Raw genomic sequence first — 22,626 nt, forward strand, 5'->3', positions numbered from 1 at the left:
TATTTTTTATTTTTTTATTTATATAATTATTTAGGATATATATCGAAAGCCAGCAGATCGCGGGACCAAGCAATGATAAGTTATCGAGATAATTTGAAATGTGCATCCAAGTCTCAAGGGGCAAAGCGCTGTATTCACACACTTCGTGCACGTGCGTGGGGCCAGAGCCAGCACAAATGGCAGGAGTTTGAACTCTCAGAAAGCGCCGTAATGAGGAACTATTTGGATGGTAAAGTAAGTGACCTTTAGGTCACGTGCCGTGCTTGTCCGGAAGGTTGATGGGTCCGCCACACATGCGGCACATTCCTTGCAGAAACATCTTATCTCGCCGGATCGCAGGAGGGGATCGCAGCTTCTGCGTCGTCTACTCAGATCCACAGCAAAGTAGGCTTCAAAGTGAAGGAGAAAGATTCTGCGGCATTGGCGTAGCAATTGCAATAGCACCGTTCAGTCAGGCTTCAGTATTTACGGTAAAAGGACTTCCCCCAAAACGTCAGATAGTGGCGCAATGTTGCAAGACCTACTTTGAATGGGAACTGATCATAACAAAGCTTATTTACATAGAGTCCTAAAGTTACAGGAGGCAACAAGCAGAGAGTTTCTGTCAAGAGAGAGGGTGGAAAATACATACAATAAATTGGGGAGGAACTTCAGGTGGAAATGTGTATGACCTCTTGAAGATTTGTTTGTTCTTGAAATATGGCTGTGCAACCTTTTATTTGCATCCATCTGAATGCCATTTAGCAATGTGAATGGACTTGTTTCCTTTGGGGGAAACAAAAGGAATGAATAGCTGGTATGATTCACAGCATTTTCCAAACAGGCTTTCAAAGTGTCTTACTGCAGGTTTTTTTTTTTTAAGGATTTGTATTCATTGAACTTTTAGGGTAGATTTTAAGATGTTAATAAATCTTTTTACATTTTAATTATGTTTAAGTTGGTCACGCTTTATTTCGATAGTCCCATTTAGACATTCTACTAAATATAATTTTGCAACCATATACGTCAACTAACTCTTATTAGGCCTACATGTCAACTAACTAAGAGTATTAGTAGACTGTTATTTTGGGGTTAGTAGAATAATTTGACATGTACTTGTACTTGTCTGTTGTGGGACCATCAAAATAATGTTAGCCGATATAAAGCAGTCTACTAGTACTTTAATTACTGTTGGTCGTCATGAACTAAGTAGAATGTCTAAAGTTGATTAATGAAATATTGTTACCTTTAGATCTAGTGCTTCCCAACACTTTAACAGTCCTCTACAGTCCAGTTTAGATGGTTCTAATTGAGAGATGTAAGCGTCATTCTGGTGCTACACTGATTTTAGCAAGAATTGTGCTCATGGTTGTTAACATCTCCCACTGTAAGGTGGAAGACTAACCTGTGTCCTGCCAGGGAGTGTGAAAGAAACACACACAGTCAGCATTGTACATTTAGCTTATTGCACAAATTTCCACTAAAAGTTGTTCTCATATTTAAACACCATTTTTGTTTTCTAACAGATTTCTGGTGTCTTTAAACATATTTTAGACTAAACATATTTGTCATGATGATCCTACATCTTTGAAGTAGTAGACTGAAGCTACACACATGAAGTTCCCATTAAGAAGACCCACTAAGCCCCAGATCTCTTAGTCCAAGTAAAAGTTCATTTAATTGAGTTGAAATGGAGAAAAGGCATACATTTCAAAGACAGAGCCACGATGTACAGTGGCCAAGCAGCCGTTCAGAACCATGCAATTCTTAAATTCTCTGTAATGAAGATACCGTGCAGATTAGTGGTTGAGGTAATGATCAACTTTAGTACAGTAGAAATAGACTGTGGTCATGAGTTCATTCAAGGACACATTTAGGTGCAACATCAAGACTCCTAACTATGCCAAAAGGACACAGCATTCTTTAGTTGTGATCAACTATTCTTCAAGCCTATAAAGCAACCGAACAAATTTTTACCATTATTTTGCTAACTGTTTACTACTTTAGTGACATCAAATACATATATTTTCACTAGGTGGTGGCCATACAAATGCAGGTGGGTTCGCCTATTGACGGCAAATTTTAATGATATTCTTTTTGTATTTAGGTTTCTAATGTTTTAATATGATCCGGGCTTTGATATACAGGCCAATGTGATGTTTTATATAACCAAAATTCACTATTTTAGTGTAGGTGCATTCTCTTAATGAGTAACTGGCATTAAATAATGTTCCTTTAATTGTACATTTAAAAAAATGCTAACTTAAATAGCAAAAGCTGCATAGCATGATACAATCAGTTAAACAAAGCATTGATACCATATAAAATAGACAATAAACAAAAACACTGACAGACCTAAAATGATACAAAACCATACTTAAGTATGGTAAAAAATAAAATAAAAATAAAATAGTACAATTGAATAAATCAAAATATGTTTAAATGAGCAACTGAAGGACGTTTGCCTGCTTACAGCATTGCTGCAGCATCTTTGGACAACATTAAAGATTGTCTGTATTTGAAATCTACAGTAAACATTCGAGTTTAGTTTAAGACTTTTACAGGTATTTAACTCAACACCTGCTTTCTTAATTTGTGTAAAGTGCTGAGTTCAATTATCAGTGTATTGACGTTAGTGAACCAAGCAAACTCTGACGGACAGCACATAATTATAAATGGAAAAGAAATCTTACGTAAGTGTCCTAACAGAGTAACCACAGATTAGTTAATCACATTAACTATATCTATGAATATGTTCTACTAACATTTCAGAACCACAAAGTATCATGATTTAAGCTTAACATCTGAAAAGTGCTATTTTTCTTTCAAATGTCACTTGTTTTATTTCGTATAAATATGTTTTGGAGCTATTCCTGACTGACATAATTTCTTTAGTTTTCAAGTTCAGTTCTGTTTAACCCTTCTGTGATTGGTCCATATCTCTGTGTGTGTGTGTGTGGGGGGGGGGGGGTTGACAACAGGACACGTTATCTGAACAACAGGACACGTTATTATGTTATTTTGATTTGCACATGAGTATTTCTGAGCATAGCCAAAGTTAAACCATTAATCAAATCAAATGTTCAGTTTGTGAACTATGTAATCACAATAACATTACAGCTAAGCTGTGATCATCCCAAATACCTTATTTGCTTATTTAAACATGACATCATGGTAGAACAATACATTTACTATAGTAAATACACCTGTTAAAGATTAAAAGTAAGTAAAATTCTTGATCTTACCTACATTAATGTTTACATAATATTTTACATAGTAAGAGCATTAAACGTGGATAAAAAAAGTATTCAGTGAATAAATATAAACTTGTAACATAGACATTATTAATCTTCTAGTAAAGCTGGTTAATCTTATTTTTATATCCTTTTTGTACTTAATGTGTCCATACAGTATGTCACTCAGAGGGCCATGTTTTTCTAGGACTGGCTTTAGGTGATACCTAAACAAAGAACAAACACAAAAGTTATGTCAGTTCACACAATGCACCACAATGAAAAGATTCCAATTTCTCACCAGAATTATACAATTTGAATTAATACATTTTAAATGAATGTACTAATTTTTCATTCATTTTGTGAAGTACATCAGATTGTAATAGTACATACTTTCAAAATAAACATGAAATCTGTATTTACACTATTTACATTCTGAAATGACTATCCTTTTAGTCTGATGTCAATTAGGCCGCATGGACTGTTGGGTAATGTTAACCAGTAATCAAACAACTATTTAGGCATTGCTTCAACAAACTCCCATTTACATCTGGCTCCATTTTGGTGTGTAGCATTCATGACCCAATCAATCCCAAACTGCTCCAATCAAGTCTCGCCCTACATTTTACTGAATTAATTTTTTTATTTTACATACGTCACTTCAACAAGTTTTGTAAAGTGACCATTAAAAGTAATTAAACTGCTTGTTCTACTTAACATAAATGGTCAGTGGGAGAGGACTTACTTCCGCCTGCGTTTTAGAGTAGTTCATGTGGGCATACAGTAGAACTGCAATGTCATTGTGGGATGCCTCCAGGGCAATGGAGAGAGCATTACTGCCATCCTAAAGGAAAGAGGCATACATTTAATTATAATGCATTCTTGGGTCGAATGCTTTAACACTGGATAACAGGTCCCACAACATTAAGGGTGTGACTTATTTTGTGACATAATTTTCTGGAAAGCATACAGTACAATATCCTACTATAATGGAACAAGCGACTGCACTGGATTTCAAACATACACAATTTGGGCCCCACATACTGTATATGGCCAACTGGAAATGACTTTAGAACAATAAAATCAAAATCTTAAAATACACCATCTATCCGCTTCTTATGGAAGCTTGTTTCCGCCACAGAATAAAACATGGCAAAAATCAATTTTAGCAAAGTAAAGACTTTTTATCTCACATTTCTGACTTTTTTTTCTCACAATTGTGTAATATAAAGTGAGAATTGCGTGTTATAAAGGTCAGATTTGTAAGATATAAACTCGCAATTGCAAACATTTTTATTTTATTTTTTACTCTGAGGCAGAAACAACCTTCTATAGCATTCAATTATAATATTGAAAATAAAAATGATTATTATGCATTTTTAACCCAAAGTCTTGTTGGTTCAATCAGGTAAGACAAGCTCAAGGTGGCTTTATAATACGAATATAACACTGAAACATTAATCATAAGAAAAGAAAAAAATCATGGCTAAAATTTCTTTCTCTTTATTTGTCACGGTCAAGCTGAGCTCATTGCATTGTGGAATAAAGTATTTCAAATATAGTACGTCATCCATGTATTCACTTCAGAAATAGTGTGTTCCCCTTCATTTGAATGTTAGTGTGTCCAACAAATTTATTAATTATCCCACACAGCAACATAGTGTCGGCCCAGATCTGGGCCGACACTATGTTGTTGTCTGGGATGGCTTTAATTTAGGATACAGTATTATGCCGAAAGTGTGTCATGGACAAATACATCATGGTTGTATGAAGGTATTTGTGGGGTACTCACATTGTCCACAACCGAAATGTCACATCCCGGCTGCTCCAGCAGCAAGGAGACAATCTCAGCTCGACCGTGTTCACTTGCACACATCAGTGCAGTGGAGCCCTCGTCATCTTGGATGTTCACGTTTGCACCACAATCAAGCAGCGCTCGCACCATCTCCTGCCGCCCATGACTCACGGCCAGCATCAAAGCTGTCTGTCCTGCCTAACCACAGACGGGACAAAAGATAGGAGCGTTTAACTAAAGGGTCTTTTGTCTGGCAATCAATGCATCCCTTTCATTAACTTACACTCTAAAAGTACAGTAATCGTTTTTTTTTTATTTTTTAAATGTGCACCAAAACTGAGATATAGTAGCCCCTAAAGATTATTTAGACAATTAAGCCAGATTGAATGTAATATCTGAATTTCATTGCATTACATACAAAATATCAAACCAAGTGGCAAATGTAACAAATCAGCAAATGTTCTCAGAGCTTTTCTGAACTTTTTTTCAAAATGGTCTGATTTTTTTTTATCTAATGAAATGACAATGACATCCATAAATTTTTAAGTGTATAAGGCTTGAGAGTCCAACCTTTTGGCTGATATCAGAAAATATTTTGAATGGCACACTACTGTTTGAAAGTTTGGGGTTGGTACGCTTTTTAAATGTTTTTGAAAGAAGTCTCTTATGCTCATCAATGCTCAATTTGTTTGTTCAAACATATAGTAGTTTTGCGAAAAATAAAATATGTTTTAATATATTGTAAAATGTAATTTATTCCTGTCAAGGCAAAGCAGAATTGTTCAGTCTTCAGTGTCAAATGATCCATTCAGAAATAACTAATATGCTGATTTGATGCTCAAAAAGCATTTCTTATTATTATCAATGCTGAAAACATTTGTGCTGCTTTTATTTGTGTGGAAACATTATTCTTTTTAGGACGCTTTGCAGAACAGAAAGTTCAGAAATACAGCATTTACTGAAATAGAAATCTTTTTAACATTATAAATGTCTTTACTGTCACTTTTGATCAATTTAATAAAAGTATTAATATCCTAAAAACAAAATCTTATTGACCCCAAACTTTTCAACAGTTGTGTACATGTATTCCATATTGAATGGAGAGCATTCTGTCACCGTTTTATCTCCTTTAGCAAATCTTTCCACCAAATAAGTTTAGAAATGTACAAAAATGAAAGACGACAACTTTAAAAATAAAGGTTCCAAAAAGTCCTTAAAAGAACATATTCTGAAGAACCTTTTTCCACTATAAACAACCTTTTGTGCAATGGAAAGAATCCATGGATGCTAGATTCTTCATGGAACAATAGATGCCAATAATAAACCTTCATGTTTAGGAACGTAACTTGAAATGTCATTCTCAAATTAGCAGAGGATATAATGGCAGATGAATATCTAATTAACCGAGTGTCTTACTTGGCTCGCCTTGGCATTGACGTTGCCCAGACCGAAGAGTTTCTGGACGACTGCCATGTCGTCCTCTTCCTTCACTGCTGAAAGGGCTGCCAGCATCACAGCTGTATATCCGGCTTTATTCTGCTGATCAACATTGCACATGCCTGCACATGAACACACACAAAGCTGAATATGCATTGCCTGAAGTTACCTGTATTGTAACAATGTCACAAACATTGGACAACTCAGAACAGCTCAATACCATATAGTGTATAAAGATGCTAAAAGATTATGTGTATTTCAGTTATCTTTAGATGCATTTACTTTATTACTGTGCCTCAGATGCTATCAATTGAAACTGTGTCTGTAAAGGTGTGAGCCAAAAAGCCCATACCGATGTATGGCCCATAGAACTGATAGGTGAATCAATTGACCAGATGGCCCATACAGTACGTCCAAATGGCCCATAGAATTAGAATATCTAATTGGTGTATTGCAGGATCTCCTGTGGAAGGTCCTAACAGCATTGTATCTATTGTTTGTAGCAGGTATAATGTTCAGTTCCACAGACAGAACTTTGGGTTAAGATTCTTCGAAGGCCAACATGCTAACATTGTTGCTGAGGAACACTGCGACACTACTACCTTCAATAAATTCTTCTCCACATAAGAACTCAAGCTTACTTATTTTGTTTATAAGAGAAATCTAACATACTTTTCTTAGCATTAAGCTAAGTAATGTAGCTGGGTGCATTTTCCCATGGTTTAAGACCCGTTCACACCAAGAATGATAATTATAAAATAACTATAATAGCGTCCACACAAGCGGACGATATTGTTCTTTTTATTCTAAGCGCACATTGCAGTGTTGTCGTCTGAGGCTTTAAATGCTTGAGCTCTTTAAAGCAGGATGGATTATGATTGGCTGTCAATGTTTTTATCATTCCATCAGCTGAAAAAATCATTCGGAAAATGATTCCAATAAAATTGTTTCTCTGTGCCATTATTGTTGTAGTTGCAACGTGAACTATGCTATTCTTTTATGTTTAGAATGATTTTTTTATCATTATCATTATAGTTATCGTCTTTGGCACGAACGAGCCTTTATTCAACTGTGCTAGCTGTATATTTTAAGGACACCAAAAGTTGATGAATTCCCAAACTTGCATTAATTTACTAAATTACTAAATGAATTCAGGAACACTATTAGGTACTGGTTGTTATAATCTCATGTTATTCTGAAAAAAAAACTCTAGTAACCTGTGTCAAGCAGCAGGTCCACAACAGTGAAGTTGGAATGGGACACGCTGTAATGTAAAGCAGTGTTGCCGTTGCCATCGGTCATGTTGACTATGTGTTCCAGAAGTATGGGGGAGACCTCTGAGAAAGCCATCAGGTAATTTGACACACGTAATGGCTGGACCATCTTTGCACTGGATACTCGGAACCACTCCAGCTGAACGGTATGAGTGCTGGACAACTGTGGAAGTTAGCAAAGCAACAATAAACTTAATACTTCATTGTCAAGTTTGACTGTAATGAATTGATTCATTTGGAATAATGACCACAATGTGAATAATATGTAATATGTGTAATTTGTTCCTACCACTTCTTTACTCTTCACTGTTTTGGCTCCATCATTAAGGTGGTTCTTCACAATTAGACAAGCCTCACGCATTTTGGCACTTAGTTCAAACCTGTAAGATAATGTCCATTTAGTGTATATATATATATATATATATATATAGCATATCTCGGAAATTGCTTACTGCACATTTAAGGCAAACTACTTTTTTATTGATATTTTTTGGTATTGAATGAAAATATATTTCTCCCAACTTCATCCATCATCTTGGATAAAAATAAATAAATAAATTAAATTCAACATAAAACATTTTGAGATCATCTGAGCTCATTACATTTTTTTTTAAATTGCCAATAGGCTTTAATTATTTCATAGCACTGAATGATGATTTAAAAAAAAATCTGTAGTAAAAGAAAAAGACGAGTCATCAATATTTTAGGACCTCATTTTTTGGCTTAAAATTAAATTTTTAGGAGTAAGCTAGCAAAGAGATTAATTTAAAGCCGAGACATGTGGAGTGTGGACTAAAAGACAAAACTGTTTTGTGATATGTGACATTTCTGTCATCACAAAAATCTACATGAACTTACTTTTCCTTCACTTTGTCTGCCTGATCCTTTAAATCTTCAGTCCCGGCTGGCATGTTTTCATCACTGTCAGTTTCATCCACATTTATATTCATCTCTTCTTCAGATGTATCCTCTAGAGCTGCCTCTTCTTCCACACTGCTGTCTGAACATGCACCAGCCTCACTTCCATCAGAGGAACTCTCGTCATCCTCTTCTTCATCTTCTTCACTAGAGGTTGACTCATACCTGCAAGAATTTTGGCGGAGAAATTCAATATAGTATCATCAAACTGGAAGAGCCAAGTTGAAAGCCAATTACATACATTTGTTACTTGGCATAATAATTATTTATTATAATTCATAATTGTATTTTATCATATTGCTATTGTTGCCATTTTATAAAAGCAATAAGCTATGAGATGCAGTCGGTGACATTGATGTAATTATGGTAAAGGCATTTTGTATCATGCCTAACAATATTTCATTATTTAAAAATCTGCTCTAGCAACTCACCCTCCATTTAGAATTCCAACAAACTTCAAGCTCTTTTTGCCAGCACTGGAAGCTGCACCAGCACCACTCCCATCCTTCCTCTTCATGATAGATTTCAGAGGGCCTGCAACTTTATTGCAAAGAAATCACTCTTGAAGGGGTTTTCCACATTTATTTAAATCAACATAAAACATTCTCAATACTTTTGAGATAAATGATACAAAAGTAATAAATGTAGGGTTGAATTTGATTTTATCCATTCTAAATTAACTGGATTGTGCCGTGACTTGTTGTGATTGTGATTGCATGATTGCTAAGAGGCTTTAAATTATTGCTGCATTTATTACTGTGTTAACTACTGTGTTAGAGAGGCTGCATTACCTACAACAGTACAGTAGCACTGCAAAAGCGGAGCAATTATCTTAACAAGGCTTTTTTTTTCTTTGGAATAACTGTGCATAGTATGAACATTGACATGCTTTAAGAAATAAAAAAAAATTATGTTGACATAATAACAATGCTTACTCTCTGCAGAAGTTGTCTGTTCTTTACTGTCTTGTGTATCAGTGACGTCGAGACATTCCCACTGGATACCAATGCTTACTAACTCCACAATTTTTTCCTTTGCAGTTTCCACAGGATCTGTTTGAATGCTTTGGTCATTTTTTGAAATGTACTCCAGGTCAGTCACATCTGGAAACAACACTCCAACTGAACAAACTTCAGCAGGACATGTTTGCATTTGGGTATTGACTATCTCTGGTTTTGCTATTGTCTCTTTGTCCAACATAATCTTGGACGTCCTCTCAATTTCCTGAGCCCTCAAAGTTTCAAGATCTTGGTTTGTCTGAGTTAATCGTGTCTCAAGAACCTGGATTGACTCTTGTTGAAATTTGATAGTGTGTTGCAGGGTATCAATTTCTCGTTCTGTCTCACTTTTTAGCCCTAGAAATGACTCTGTTACCCAGACTGCCACATCTTCTGTATCCACTCCAGTCTGAATTCCCTCATCATGCATGACAGTAGCCTCAGTCGCAATAGCTGCATGACAAACATCAATAGTAGTTTCAACAGCAGCATCCTTGAGTGCTTGACGATTGAAGACTACCACAGTCTCAAGAGGAATGTCACTACCAACTGCTATGGATATTTTTTCTACAGGAGAGCTGGTTTGCTTGTTATCTTGTTCATCACTTTTGCTTTCTGGCCTTTTATTCCAAAGTGAAGGTGATGGTAGGGGTCCTGGTTGAAAGGCTTCCACTACTGCATCAGTGGAGACTTGTAGTTTGAGCGTTGAATCAAGTTCTTCTGTTTTCTTTCGAAGTTCCAGAGCCAACCTTTCCTTTTCTACACGGAGCATGGCAACTTCTCTTTCTAGAGCTGGTACTCCTTTCACTCTCTCTTCCATCTCTCTCAGCTGCCGAAGGGCTGTGGCCATCTGTTCCCGCACTGTCTGAAGCTGCCCAGGAGGTAAAGTTCCTGAGTTGGAGGCTGGAGTGCTCCTTCCAGATGTCTGAGGACTTGCTCTGGTCCAGATCCCTGAAAGGGGGGTCTGGACAACAGGGGATATCTGTAGCAAGTGAGCATCTGAAGCAAGTTGGGAAGAAGCTACAGAGAAGTCCCTATTAGATCCACTGGCTTTGGAACTCACTTTGGAAAGGTCGGACAAATTAGAGCCTAAACCATTTGAAAACTGACTCTGCTCCTGTTGCAGACGAAGGCTAGTTTCAAGAAGTGTTCTCTCCACCCTAGGGTTGCGTGGTGGAGGTGGTGGAGGCACTTTGGACCAAGTAAGTTGACTGGGACTGAGCACTGGTAATGGAGAAAGTGGTTGGGATTTATTAGGTGTTGTAATTGTGCTCTGGAGAAAAGGTTGGTTAGTCTGGCAATTCTCACTGGTTGTTGAGGAAAGGGATTCAGTGGAGGTCCAGCCACTGGTCCGACCCCCAATACCCAAATTCCGCTGGTGACCACGGTCACCGCGAGATCCCCTCCGAGGGTTCACATTAGCTCTACGAATGCTGTGTCCACTCTCGATTTCTTCAACATACTTGAGAAAATCAAGGTCCAGCTGGAATCCGTAGGGTGTCTGTACAGAATAGGAGCCACCTTGATCTGTTTCTTCCTCAGTAGAACAATGAAAAGGGGCACTTAGATCTGCAATGCAAACATAGCAGATGTTTAGTTCATTTTGAAACAGTACTATCTATTTAGAGCAGAGAAACATCTACTTACTTGGCAGTTTGGAGGTTATGTGCACCGATTGGGTCATTTTAGGGAGCCTTCTGTTGCCCCTCCAGAAGACAAATCAGCACACCTGCAAGCAAAAGACAAAATTGCTGTGCCATAGAAAGATAAGACTAATGAAAACATAGTTTGGGAGCTGCAGAGCTAGTGACTTGATCCATATATGTTGTTGTTCACTGTCAAGGTTTTAAGGGTTAAGCCAATGGTAGGTCCTAGATTGTCATAATTGACATGGGCTGATAGGTAATGGTGTTGATGCATGTTGCATTGCAAATTTATTGAGTCACAGCAATGATGGATAAGCCTAGAAACAGCTGAAACATGCTCTGGTCTTACATAATTTATTTTTAGACTGCACACGTGGTCCTGAGGTTTTTGTGATCATCTGAATATTGTGGTAAGCTCTCCACCGAACTTAATAGGTAATTTCAAAACAAGATTTGGCTGAAAAACAATACAGCTTATTGTATACCATGATCTTTTTATTTTTGTAGTATAATGGGTTATGAATTACTGTTAACGCTTAGATGGCCTTTGTGTCGTTGTATGTATAGTGTTTCATTGCTTATTTTATGTTATATTTTATAGAAAAAGTATGCATTTTTCTGCACACCTACTTTTCTCTTTCTCCACTGTTCATTTAAATGTTTAGCTCTGTTTAATATTAGGTTTTAAATTACAAAATTGTAATTGCAGTACATTTACTTTGACATTTAGTCATTTAGCAGACGCTTTTATCCAAAGCAACTTACATCTGAGGACTAAAGCAAGCGAGTCATCGTGAAGAGGGAAGAACGACGCAAGAAGTGCTCAAAATACAAAGTTCAGGCATTGCTCAGACTAGCAAAAGCCAGACAAGGGAAGATTTAAAAGGGAAGGAAAGATTTAAAAGAGAATAATTTTTTAATTTTTTTAACATTTTTTTATGTTAAGTACTCACAGAAGAGATGAGTTTTCAGTTGTCTTTTGAATGCTGTCAGGGATTCTGCATTACGAGCGAGGGTGGGGAGATCATTCCACCAGCATGGAACCGTGAATGAGAATGTTCTGGAGAGTGATTTAGTGCCTCGCTGTGATGGCACCACGAGCCGTCGCTCCTTGGCCGATCGTGGCAGTATTGCACACTTGAAGTATTGTAGAATTATTATTGCTGACTGATAAATTTTTTGTCTTTTTCTTAATTTTTTATTTTTACACAAATTCATCTGCAAAATAAATATGTGTAATTTTGCTACTTTAAACTCATTTAATGTACTATAATAATTTATGAAGTTTGACCAATTTTGTGCTTCATTCTTGATTATGATTGTAAATATCATTATACAACACCCTTTTTGAAGCCAAATAACTTAATTACTTAGCACTGTTTTCAGACTAGATGATACTCAATGAAATTGAAAAAAGTATAAAATTCTGCTATTCTGTCCATCTACAGAATTAGAATGAAATATTGTTGAGAGGGAATACAGGGGTTTTCTTTGGGCATAGTACAAAGGTAATACTACAACTTATATTATTAACATGACACTTTTAGTGAAATCTTGACTTTAAAATGTCATAGTGCTTAGTATGTCATCATAGTATGTCACCCTTTTAGTTTAAAGGTGCAGTACGCAATTTCTGAGAAACGCTGTTGATATTTAGAATCCCCTAAACCCCTAGGCCTACTCAAAAAAAAAAAGGATCACGTCTTGATAGCTCTGCTCCCAAATTCACGAATCACGACCACGCTGTGAAGCACAGGCACCTCCTTCCTTATGAGAGTATACACCACTTAGTGCTGATTTGCTACAAGTGTGTTTTGGTGCTTGTTCCGATCCACTTTCAACAGTGTTTCTCTGAAATCGCTTACTGCACCTTTAATGACAGCAACACTTAAGCAGAGCTGACATGAACAAAACCCGATGATCCTATTTTCCAGCATGATATAAGAATGATAAACAACATTTTGCATCTGAATGAAAAATATATGACCTATTGTACAAATAAATTAACTGCTCAATGTCTTAAATTTGCTTATTTGATCAGTGACCTTAGAGCAGAATCTTAAATATTTCTCATTCATTAATTATTTCTGAGTTTTCATTGTGATCCGGACAGTAATTATTACCATCCAATATACTGTATCGCTATATCGTGGCACCATTACATTAATTTGATATGATTTCAATAAATAACACACACCTCACATATTATTAATAACTATCCTTTATGATGCTAAATTTCAATACCAACGGACAGAGCGGGCCATGGAAATATAGTTCACACACACACACACACACACACACACACACACACACACACACACACACACACACACACACACACACACACACACACACACACACACACACACACACACACACAGCCTGACAGAGGAGGGGAAGCATGTTACACATAACTGTTTTCACAGAGCCCCAGGCACATTCCACCAAACACTTCCTATTTCACACAGAGCTAATATGACCAGGCTCGGACATGTCATTGAAGCACAAAGTCTCCACAAAGGCAGCAAACGGCTTGAATGCAGGATATAATGAGCAGACAAAAAAAAAAACACAGAAAAAAAAAAACAGAAGCACTACACTGGTTCAAGTGGTGCTGGCAAAGGCTGTGTCTAATTAAAAGCATACTGCGTAACGTTTGATCACATTTAACAGGCCAACGCTGTTTTTTCCACTGACTGAGCAAAGTAACGGTACCATGTGGAGACTGAACCTGAATGTTTCAATATGTTTTGCATTGGACAAACTGACTGTATATGGCGCAATGCAGCACGTTGTGCATGCAGCTGACCAGGTTTCCAGTCCCTGCAACTACCACAGTCTAGCCTCTCAACTCAAAGCGTGTAGCCTACTCTTGATTTGCAGCTTGCAGGACTTCCCCGTCCCACCAGCTGTGAGCTGAGAGGTATCACTGTGTTTGCCTGCTGGTAACAGCCTAATTACAAGGCAAGAGGGAAAAAACACATTCCTGTCTAACTCCAGCGTCTCTTAACCAGCATGCTACAAACATGCCAGGCTCACAAAAACAAAAGTGTATCCACCATTTGACAAAGAACTGAACATTTACACTACAAGATGAAAGTTTGGACACAGCTTCCCTTTTTTGTCATTATGTTTTTCGACATTTTTTGGGGGAATCCACATTTTGGAATCATCACAACTACAAAATAGCATAAATGGAAGTATGGAAATTATGTACTGACTAATTTAAGCTTCTCCAAAGTTGCCATCCCCAGATTCCAACTCGGGACACTTGGACATTGATCCAAATTCATGAGGTAATTTCCATGTATCCTGGACACTTTTTTTTATATTTGTCCACTACACCTATTCTAAGTGAGAAAGCATAAGTTCAATCAATTTCAAATGTTGACTGTTACTGTATACCATCTATTTCAGTGCCTGTCAAGTCAAATCAGAAGTAATCTGTGTTATAACCCTGTAACTTTCATTCTTTCACTTAGTTCTGGTCCATAAAAAATAAGAGCTTTGTGAATAACATTCAACACTTTGAACATGGGAACAGTGACTTCTCAGAGCAGGCAAATAACTGGAACAAATCTTTCACTGTGGCGTTGTCTGAATGGGAGTCATGTTTTGAAAGTGACCTCATATCACTCCCTCCCGTTTTCCTGCAGAGGAAGCGGGAGGTCTCTATTCCCATTATATGTGATGTGAACTCTGCAGGCTGGGCAAGGTCACGTCTTACTTATAACAGGGCCATTTTTATGAGTGGGCAGTCCCATAAAAATCTTTGACAGAGCCTTCTGACGCCAGCCTTAAAGCACTGTCAGGTCCAATCATATGACTTTAAGGAATAGTACACCAAACAATTGTCATCATTTATGCACATTCATGTTGTTTGAAACCCATGTGACTTCCTTCAATAGAACATCAAATTAGATATTTAGATATAGCAGAATGCCCAGGCTTCTCCTTTCCATTTATCATAGTTACCAGAGGTTTTCAAGCCCAAAAAAGAAACAGTAAGCACCATAAACGTAGTCTATACAACTTTTGCGCTATATTTCATACATTCTGAAGCAATATGATGGACATAGATAGATGTGAATAGTTAGAAATACAGGATTCATATGGATTAGTTTTACAATGACATTTTTGTATTGCCAAAGTTTTGGTTGTGTGGACTTTCAGTGGAGGAACAGAAACTTCTCTTAATTTGTGTTTTGAAGATGAATTAAAGTAGCCTAAACGATGACACAATTCTCATTTTGGATGAAGTGAACTAATAAGACTTGGAATATAGAGCACATGTATATGGGAACATGATTATTTTATGGCATTTGTCATTTTGGAGCTCTGTAATTACCTTGTTTTATGTAAAAGCATTCTGCTAAATATCTCTTTTTCTGGGCAACATATGAAAATAATTCATCTTTGGAATTATTTTATAGTACTTCATAGTGCCCTTTGTCTTCATGACATTAGAGTCTTCATTTTTGGGTGAACTATTCTTTTAAGCCACAGAAATACTGTGCATTGCATTATTGTTTTACCAGGGTCCAAGCCTGTGCAGCAACACAGCTGCTCTTTCCTGAAGGGAAGTGGGCCTGACAAGACCCCAGGGTTTCCTGGAAAAGCAGCCATTGTCTTTCAGGACAGTGAGTGCTAGACATTTGATCAATAGAGCAAAAGCTGCTTCCTCAAGGACCAGGTTAGGAAAAATAAACAAGGAAATGAAGCCAGTGCAAATGCTCTAAAAACGACCTCCCTAGAGAAATTAGCTTAAATTTTTAAAGTTGTAGATGCTCCAGGAAACAAGATTTTATTTTAAAGACCAAAACATGTTATTCAGTGAACATCAATCACATTTATTATGCATATGTGCAGGTCTAACAAACTTCACTCAACGTGAATTGGCTTTGAAGATGGCTGAATCCTTCTACTCTAATCTCATATCAGTTCACATCTATGAATTTTTTTTTTATCAAATGATAATAGGGTTACATTTTTACTAGTCTCAGCATCAGACGGCACACACAAAGTCTGTTAACTGAACATCTGACTCATATTGCACACAAAAAAAGCACACAAAGATATGGTTGGTTAAAAAACTGCCAGTTCAAAGCGGATTAGCTTCGAGGGGTCAAGGCGCGCCATTTACAATTTAGAAATGTCGTTTTAACAAACATTTGCAAGTTGTTGCTACAATAAACACTTTTGAAAAAGAGCTAATCGCTAGATCTGCCAGTTTGCGATTCGTGGCATCAAATATTTCAAAAAGATAAAATTTTGTTTGAAGCACTTACTAGTAACTGCATCACATATTCATGAGCAGAACTGTATTTTTAGGTTTAGTTAATTTTTTGTAAAATAGAGTGGTGCAGGTATGACGTCAGAACCCGGAAGACTACTGTAATTCGTCGCTGTTGGATCCTATGGGATTTTTATAATGGGTTTTTTAAATTTATGTGTAAAATAAAGCCTGTGGTAAACATAACTTGACTATACTTTAACGTTTCATTTTTGAAAATTTACGTTTTTAATAAGTAACTAGATAAGACAGCTTGGTGTGTGAGTGTGTTCAGTGTACACTGAAGAACAAAACATCAAAGTATCATCAAGTTAGGTTTACCACAGGCTTTATTTTACTCATAAATTGAAAAACCCCATTATAAAACTCCATAGGAAAATCAGTGAACATGTTATGCCACACAGAATTATAAAACAAAACTGCATTTATCTTTATATAAAATGAAACAGCATGCCAACACAGAGCATGCAGCACACTAGACATGTATCAACAGAATCACACATTCAGTGACATCATAATAAAGCGGAACAAATCTGGCAAAACATGAGAGTGCTCTAGCAAGATCATAAGTACATGTAGAATACATGTTTTAATGACTTCACAACAAAGTTAATGCTATATAGTAATGCTATCTTTTCCAACAAGAGGGTGATCACCAAGAATATTATGCAATTGTTTTAGGATGTTTTACTGGCTAGTATGGCTTGAAAATAACAATCTCTCAACATGGTCGTACCATTATACACACTTACATAGAAAAGAAAAACTATTTTGTTGTTTTTTGGTGTAAAATTTTAGTAAAACACTACTTAGTGCATCTTTAAAAAAAGCCTGATAGAGGCCAGCTGCTGTGACACAGTTTGGTCAATAACAGCAACATCCTTCCATTGTTTCTAAAAGCTGCTTCAGAAAATGGACTCTTCCTGTGAAAAAAAAGCTAATTTACAGAAGTAAAAACAGATTCTCAATGCCAGTAACAGACACTAGTGGAGTCATCATTTAGTGGTGCTTTCTTTAGCATATTCAAACATCGGGTTATGTAAATTTCCCACATTGTGTGTGCTAAAAATAGGGCTGCACCATTTTGAAGAAAAATGTGATATCCGATAACTCATTAAATAATGCGATATTCGATATGTGATATGATAATGCTTAAATGTGTGTCTTTAAAGGGACATTGTTTAGGAATTTCTTCCATCTAGTGGTGAAATTGTATTGTGCATTCAAACGAATTGTGCTCTCCAGCGCCTCGCTTTTTCAAATGCGTGTTGCATCTACGGTAGCTGTTATGTACCAAAAAGCTATGACAGGATGTCTTCTAATAGCACTTCGTCGAGTTTTCCTTCGGGTGAATAGGTTTGTTATTTCAAACAAACTGCAATTTGACACAACGAACAAACGAATGTTACAGTATGAATAATAATAATTGCAATGCAGCCTTTTAAACTTGCCGGGGCAGTGAAGCGCCTCTCACTGCTCTGCTCCGTTTTTGCTGCTTTCAGTCACGTGACGCTGGCTCTGAACGGAAACGCGGTGTGGAAACGCGTTGGCCTAGAACTTTTTGACCCTCTCTGCTATTATAGTTTTTCAAGATGGCGGAACGACATGGAAGCCTCCGTGGACCTACCCGTCACATGTATATAAAGATAATAAATTCTTCGTTTACGAGGATAAGTCAGATATTTGGCAGAGGTATTTCTACACCATTGAGGACATATTTATGAATAAAAATATTGATTTTAGATAATAAAATACCTAAAAAACTACACATAGTCCCTTTAAGCATGACCTTGCTTAAAGTGTGTAAAATAAATAAAAAGTATATTTCAAATGTATTTAAAATTATATAACCAACATAAAAAAAAATTCACATTCTTTTTTTTTTTCAGAAGAAAGCATCCCTGCAACTTCTGAAAGTGAACAGCAGTGTTTTACTGTAGCATACGTAAGAGTCATTTTAACATCAGTGTATGGGGGTTTCAGGTTTCAGGTAGGCCTACATTAGATTTATTTAACAGCAGAAACTGAATAATCAAATGTAAAAATATAACGCTACTTAGTCTTCACTGTTTGTATCAAACGTACACTGATTCTTATTAAAGCAACAAAAGTTATTCAGTCAAGAGCAGTGAGTGTCTCGTGTCTTTTGTTCATGATCCCTATAGCAAGCCGTTGCGATGTATATATGTTCGATAGCTAAAAACATAATATCTCAAATTATGCAGCTTGTTTAAGAGAAGTGTGCTATTACGTCTAAGAGGTCACTTTTGAAGGAGGGACCCCAGTCACAGACACCATAGATACTTGAAGTTGGGCATTTTGACTTGTAGCACTAGGCAAGCAACCAACAACCACTCAAAACCGCGTAGCAAGCATAGTATGTGTCAGTATTCATTATGAAAAATCTATATGCGAAGTTGTAATCAAGCTCACCTCTGCATATAATGAACACAATGTTCAGTTTATTATTGGGGTATTCTGGGGTATTCTTGGCCTTGACAAGCAGAAGGTTGATCTTACATGAGACTTGATCCTGTCGAATTCAGGGCTGGTAGCTCTCCCATAACAGTACATGACCATATGCTTCTTTATATTCATAGATCATTTGTGTCAAGTGTCAAGTAGTGCAAGAGAGAATGTTTGATAGTCGCTAAGGGTGTAACAGTACGCAGGAGTCACAGTTCGGTACGTACCTCGGTTTTGGGGTCACGGTTCGATACGAGTTCAGTACAATATGAAAAATGGTCACACTTAAATTTAGTGTCCAACTCTCACTATTAACTAATTATTAACTATGAGTTTCGTCTCAATAAACCCATAATTGCTGCTTATTAGTAAGTAAGGTTGTTAAGTTTAGGTATAGGATTAAGGGATGTAGAATAAGGTCATGCAGAATAAGGCATTAATATGTGCTTTATAAGTACTAATAAACAACCAATATCCTAGTAATATGCATGATAATAAGCAACTAGTTAATAGTGAGTGTACAAGCCTTTCAAAGTATACTCCTTTGTCTGTGAGTGCAGAAAGATGCATTCAACAATTGTACACTATCTAGGGGACTTGTTTTCAAGCGCTCAAGTCATTCGCACATGACCTGTTCATCTTTAGCTCTTTTTCCTGTTGTGGCAGTTAGCAAATGGTGTTGCATTACCGAGTGCGCCACCTTTTGGATTGGAGTGTAGATCGCCAATAACTGTGACTGACTGTATTCTTCGTATGACTGCATGCGCCAGACCATGGCATCCTTACCGTGACAGTTCGGAACGATTGCATGTACCGTTACACCCTTAATAGTCGCACATGATACTGTTGAGTCAAAAAAGACAGACAAGGAACATTTTAAATTCTCTGCTTGCATTTCTGCCATTTTGCTAACTTCATGCCAGACGTAACTACTGAATTGATGTTCCCATCCCTTCAGACACACACACACACACACACACACACACACACACACACACACACACACACACACACATAGACTTCATGTCTGCCAACCCGATGTCACTAAACCCTAGATCACTAAATTCAATAATAATAACTATGTGAACTGTAAAAAACTGTCTGATTTGAAAGGCTATATTGCCACAAGTTTCCTATTCATCCAATTGTATTTTCTTCACACTCGCTACAAAATGGTTCCTTTATGGAATCACTTTCACGTCACCTTTATTGTTGTGCTAAACATTCAGATAACTTCATGTGGAGACTAAATAATACCCTTCACTGACTTTCATTGAACTCCATTGTATAATTTAACTTCACTGTCTTCTCTGCATTTCTCCTCTTTCCTAGTTTACCTCCTCGTCTAGCTGTCTAAACAACCTGGCATTTTATATTACGAATATTGTTGGCTTTCGGATAAATTGTTTTTGTTCATCTTTTGTAAGTTGCTTTAGATACAAGTATCTGCTAAATACATAAATATAAATGAACTGTCACAGAACAGATAAAAACAAACAAAAAACTAAGTCAAAGACCGATTTAAAATTTTCTATGCTGATGTCGGTAAACATGAAGGCACTAACTTTGTGTTGTGCTAATTGGTTTAAAGTTTTCAGACAGAGCTCTGTCTCCCAGGCTGGTACAATGTTCGGTATTATCCACACATACCGACAAATAATGTGATTTAGAGGAAGAGAAAGTCTCTAGAACATGCTGCTGTGAACACTGCAGGCTCTATTCGCCTGTAAACAACTTATACATATTCAGATGCACAAAGAACTATTGTCAGGGAAGTGAGTCAAATCAAGTCCCACTGTTTAATAGCCTATATTAGATAAAGGATGAGAATGTATTAGACCACATTTAATAGTGAATCAGTGCAAAGCAGCAAAAGCCAGCAGTACTAGTATGGGGCACACAACAATCAGTTTTTACTATTATGATAGGAAAGCACAGTATACATGTCAGCATTGTTCTGAATGTAGTTCTTTACATGTATTCCCCTTAATATGTAGAAGGAGAAGGGCAAGTGGAGGGGCGACCCAGACAGAGGAATGGCCCATAAATAGAATCATGAGACCTGAAGCATGTGATTCTTTAGTGTTTTGGAGGCAAGTTTAATTTTCAAGCTACAGAACCTTTTTTGGGACAACAACATTAAAACTGTATTGTTAATAGTAGTTTTGTCTGCAGAGAACAGGTTATGCAATACCATAATTCTTAATTTTTTTAACTGTTTTCTCCCTTTGTTCATATAGCATTCATTATTTTTATTAATAATATTTATTTATTCATTGCATTCGAAGTAATGCACAAAGAGACTTTGAGTATTCATGGTACAAAACAGTTATCATCAAACACATAACATCTTTTTTCTTTTTTTTTATTATCATACATCATTTTTTGCAATCCTGTTACCATAATTTAGGGCATGTTTGAATACAAATTAAAACCCTGATTTCGGTGACATTATTTTTCTTACAATAAATATTAAATAAGAATAAACATAATAAATAAATCAGCTGAAATGTTTTAATAAAAGAAAAAAGGGTTTGAGATTTAACACTTTACTATAGTTTAATAAGTCAATAGCTTGTTTGGCACCAAATGATTTTCTGTAGTTATTGATAAGCCTATAATCTTCCCATTCATTTAATAAATTTGCAAACACAATAACTTTGCAAACAGGGTTAATGGTTGAGCTTCATGAACGCAGTGAACACTAGCTTGTATACAAAAACTAATTTAATTTTAGCTTATATAAGCGTAATCTAATAGCCCCCCCCCCCCCCCCCCCCAAAAAATTTTTTTTTTTTAAAAAGGACCAAAGGTTTGTGCTTCAATCAATCAATCAATCAATAATTAAATAAACAAATTAATCAATCAATCAATAACGAAATTGGACATTAATTTGTACCGTACTGTTAAAGCAATAAAAGGGTAGGCTACATGCTGCACTACACACATTGACAAACATTCAATTCTTTATCTTGACTTTACTTAATCTAAAGCCTTGTATCAGTTTAAGCTTTACTTGTGTTATTCTGCGGAGATATGAAAATACTATTGGTAGTCTACTGGTACTAAACGTGCCAGAAAAAAAAAAATCTAAAAAGGCATAAAGTCCCGTAGCCTTTAGGCTATCTCTCAGGTCACCCTACTCTCAGACTATTGCGATACAACGTATTAAATACAAAATATAGCAATGACAGCCAAGCTTTATCATTGTTAAATCGATTATGTTAAACCAAAACCTTTAACTATCATCAAAGTAAGAACAATCTGGTAAAAGAAACAGTGCTCTCCATACTGATAGTCTGCAGACTTTTCGGAAGTCAAGAACATTTTCTTACCCTTTGGGTGAAGTGTGCTATTTAGATTTTTTGCGCTATTACAATCCGGATATGTGCTGATTTATTTCCAGCCGTCAGACGAGCACTAGTTAGCCTTCATTCCGAGTTCGTAAATTATTAACGGTGTGTGGCGGGATCCAGTTGAAATGATGAGTTTAACTGTATCGCTCGCGCTCATGGGCGGCGCTCGTGTCTTCTGCTGGCATCGCTTTGAATGGGTGGTCCTGATTTCTTCCCACCCATGTAACTACG

The 22,626-nt window shown here is 36.6% G+C and overlaps 1 protein-coding gene across 2 annotated transcripts in view; it reads right to left on the reverse strand.

Annotated features, from left to right (window-relative positions):
* Positions 1-1,632: 1,632 nt before the first annotated feature.
* The window catches only part of kank3 (KN motif and ankyrin repeat domains 3), a 58,863-nt gene continuing 37,869 nt past the window's right edge, over positions 1,633-22,626 (reverse strand). Inside the window, exons 1-11 of one of the 2 annotated variants that reach the window (XM_077224558.1) lie at positions 22,375-22,594; positions 11,282-11,363; positions 9,572-11,203; positions 9,068-9,176; positions 8,577-8,801; positions 8,008-8,098; positions 7,662-7,881; positions 6,424-6,566; positions 5,005-5,205; positions 3,958-4,056; positions 1,633-3,439 (exon numbers count right to left, since the gene is read on the reverse strand). In XM_077224558.1, coding sequence (XP_077080673.1) covers positions 3,395-3,439; positions 3,958-4,056; positions 5,005-5,205; positions 6,424-6,566; positions 7,662-7,881; positions 8,008-8,098; positions 8,577-8,801; positions 9,068-9,176; positions 9,572-11,203; positions 11,282-11,318 — 2,802 coding nt within the window. In that variant the 5' untranslated portion in view covers positions 11,319-11,363; positions 22,375-22,594 and the 3' untranslated portion in view covers positions 1,633-3,394. Of the gene's footprint in view, positions 3,440-3,957; positions 4,057-5,004; positions 5,206-6,423; positions 6,567-7,661; positions 7,882-8,007; positions 8,099-8,576; positions 8,802-9,067; positions 9,177-9,571; positions 11,204-11,281; positions 11,364-22,374; positions 22,595-22,626 lie in introns of those variants that run through there. The other variant, XM_077224559.1, reaches the window with a different exon arrangement.

This window comes from Siphateles boraxobius, unplaced genomic scaffold (genome assembly GCF_051911475.1).
Source record: "Siphateles boraxobius isolate OS27281-9 unplaced genomic scaffold, OSU_SipBor_1 9, whole genome shotgun sequence".
NCBI lineage: Eukaryota > Metazoa > Chordata > Actinopteri > Cypriniformes > Leuciscidae > Siphateles > Siphateles boraxobius.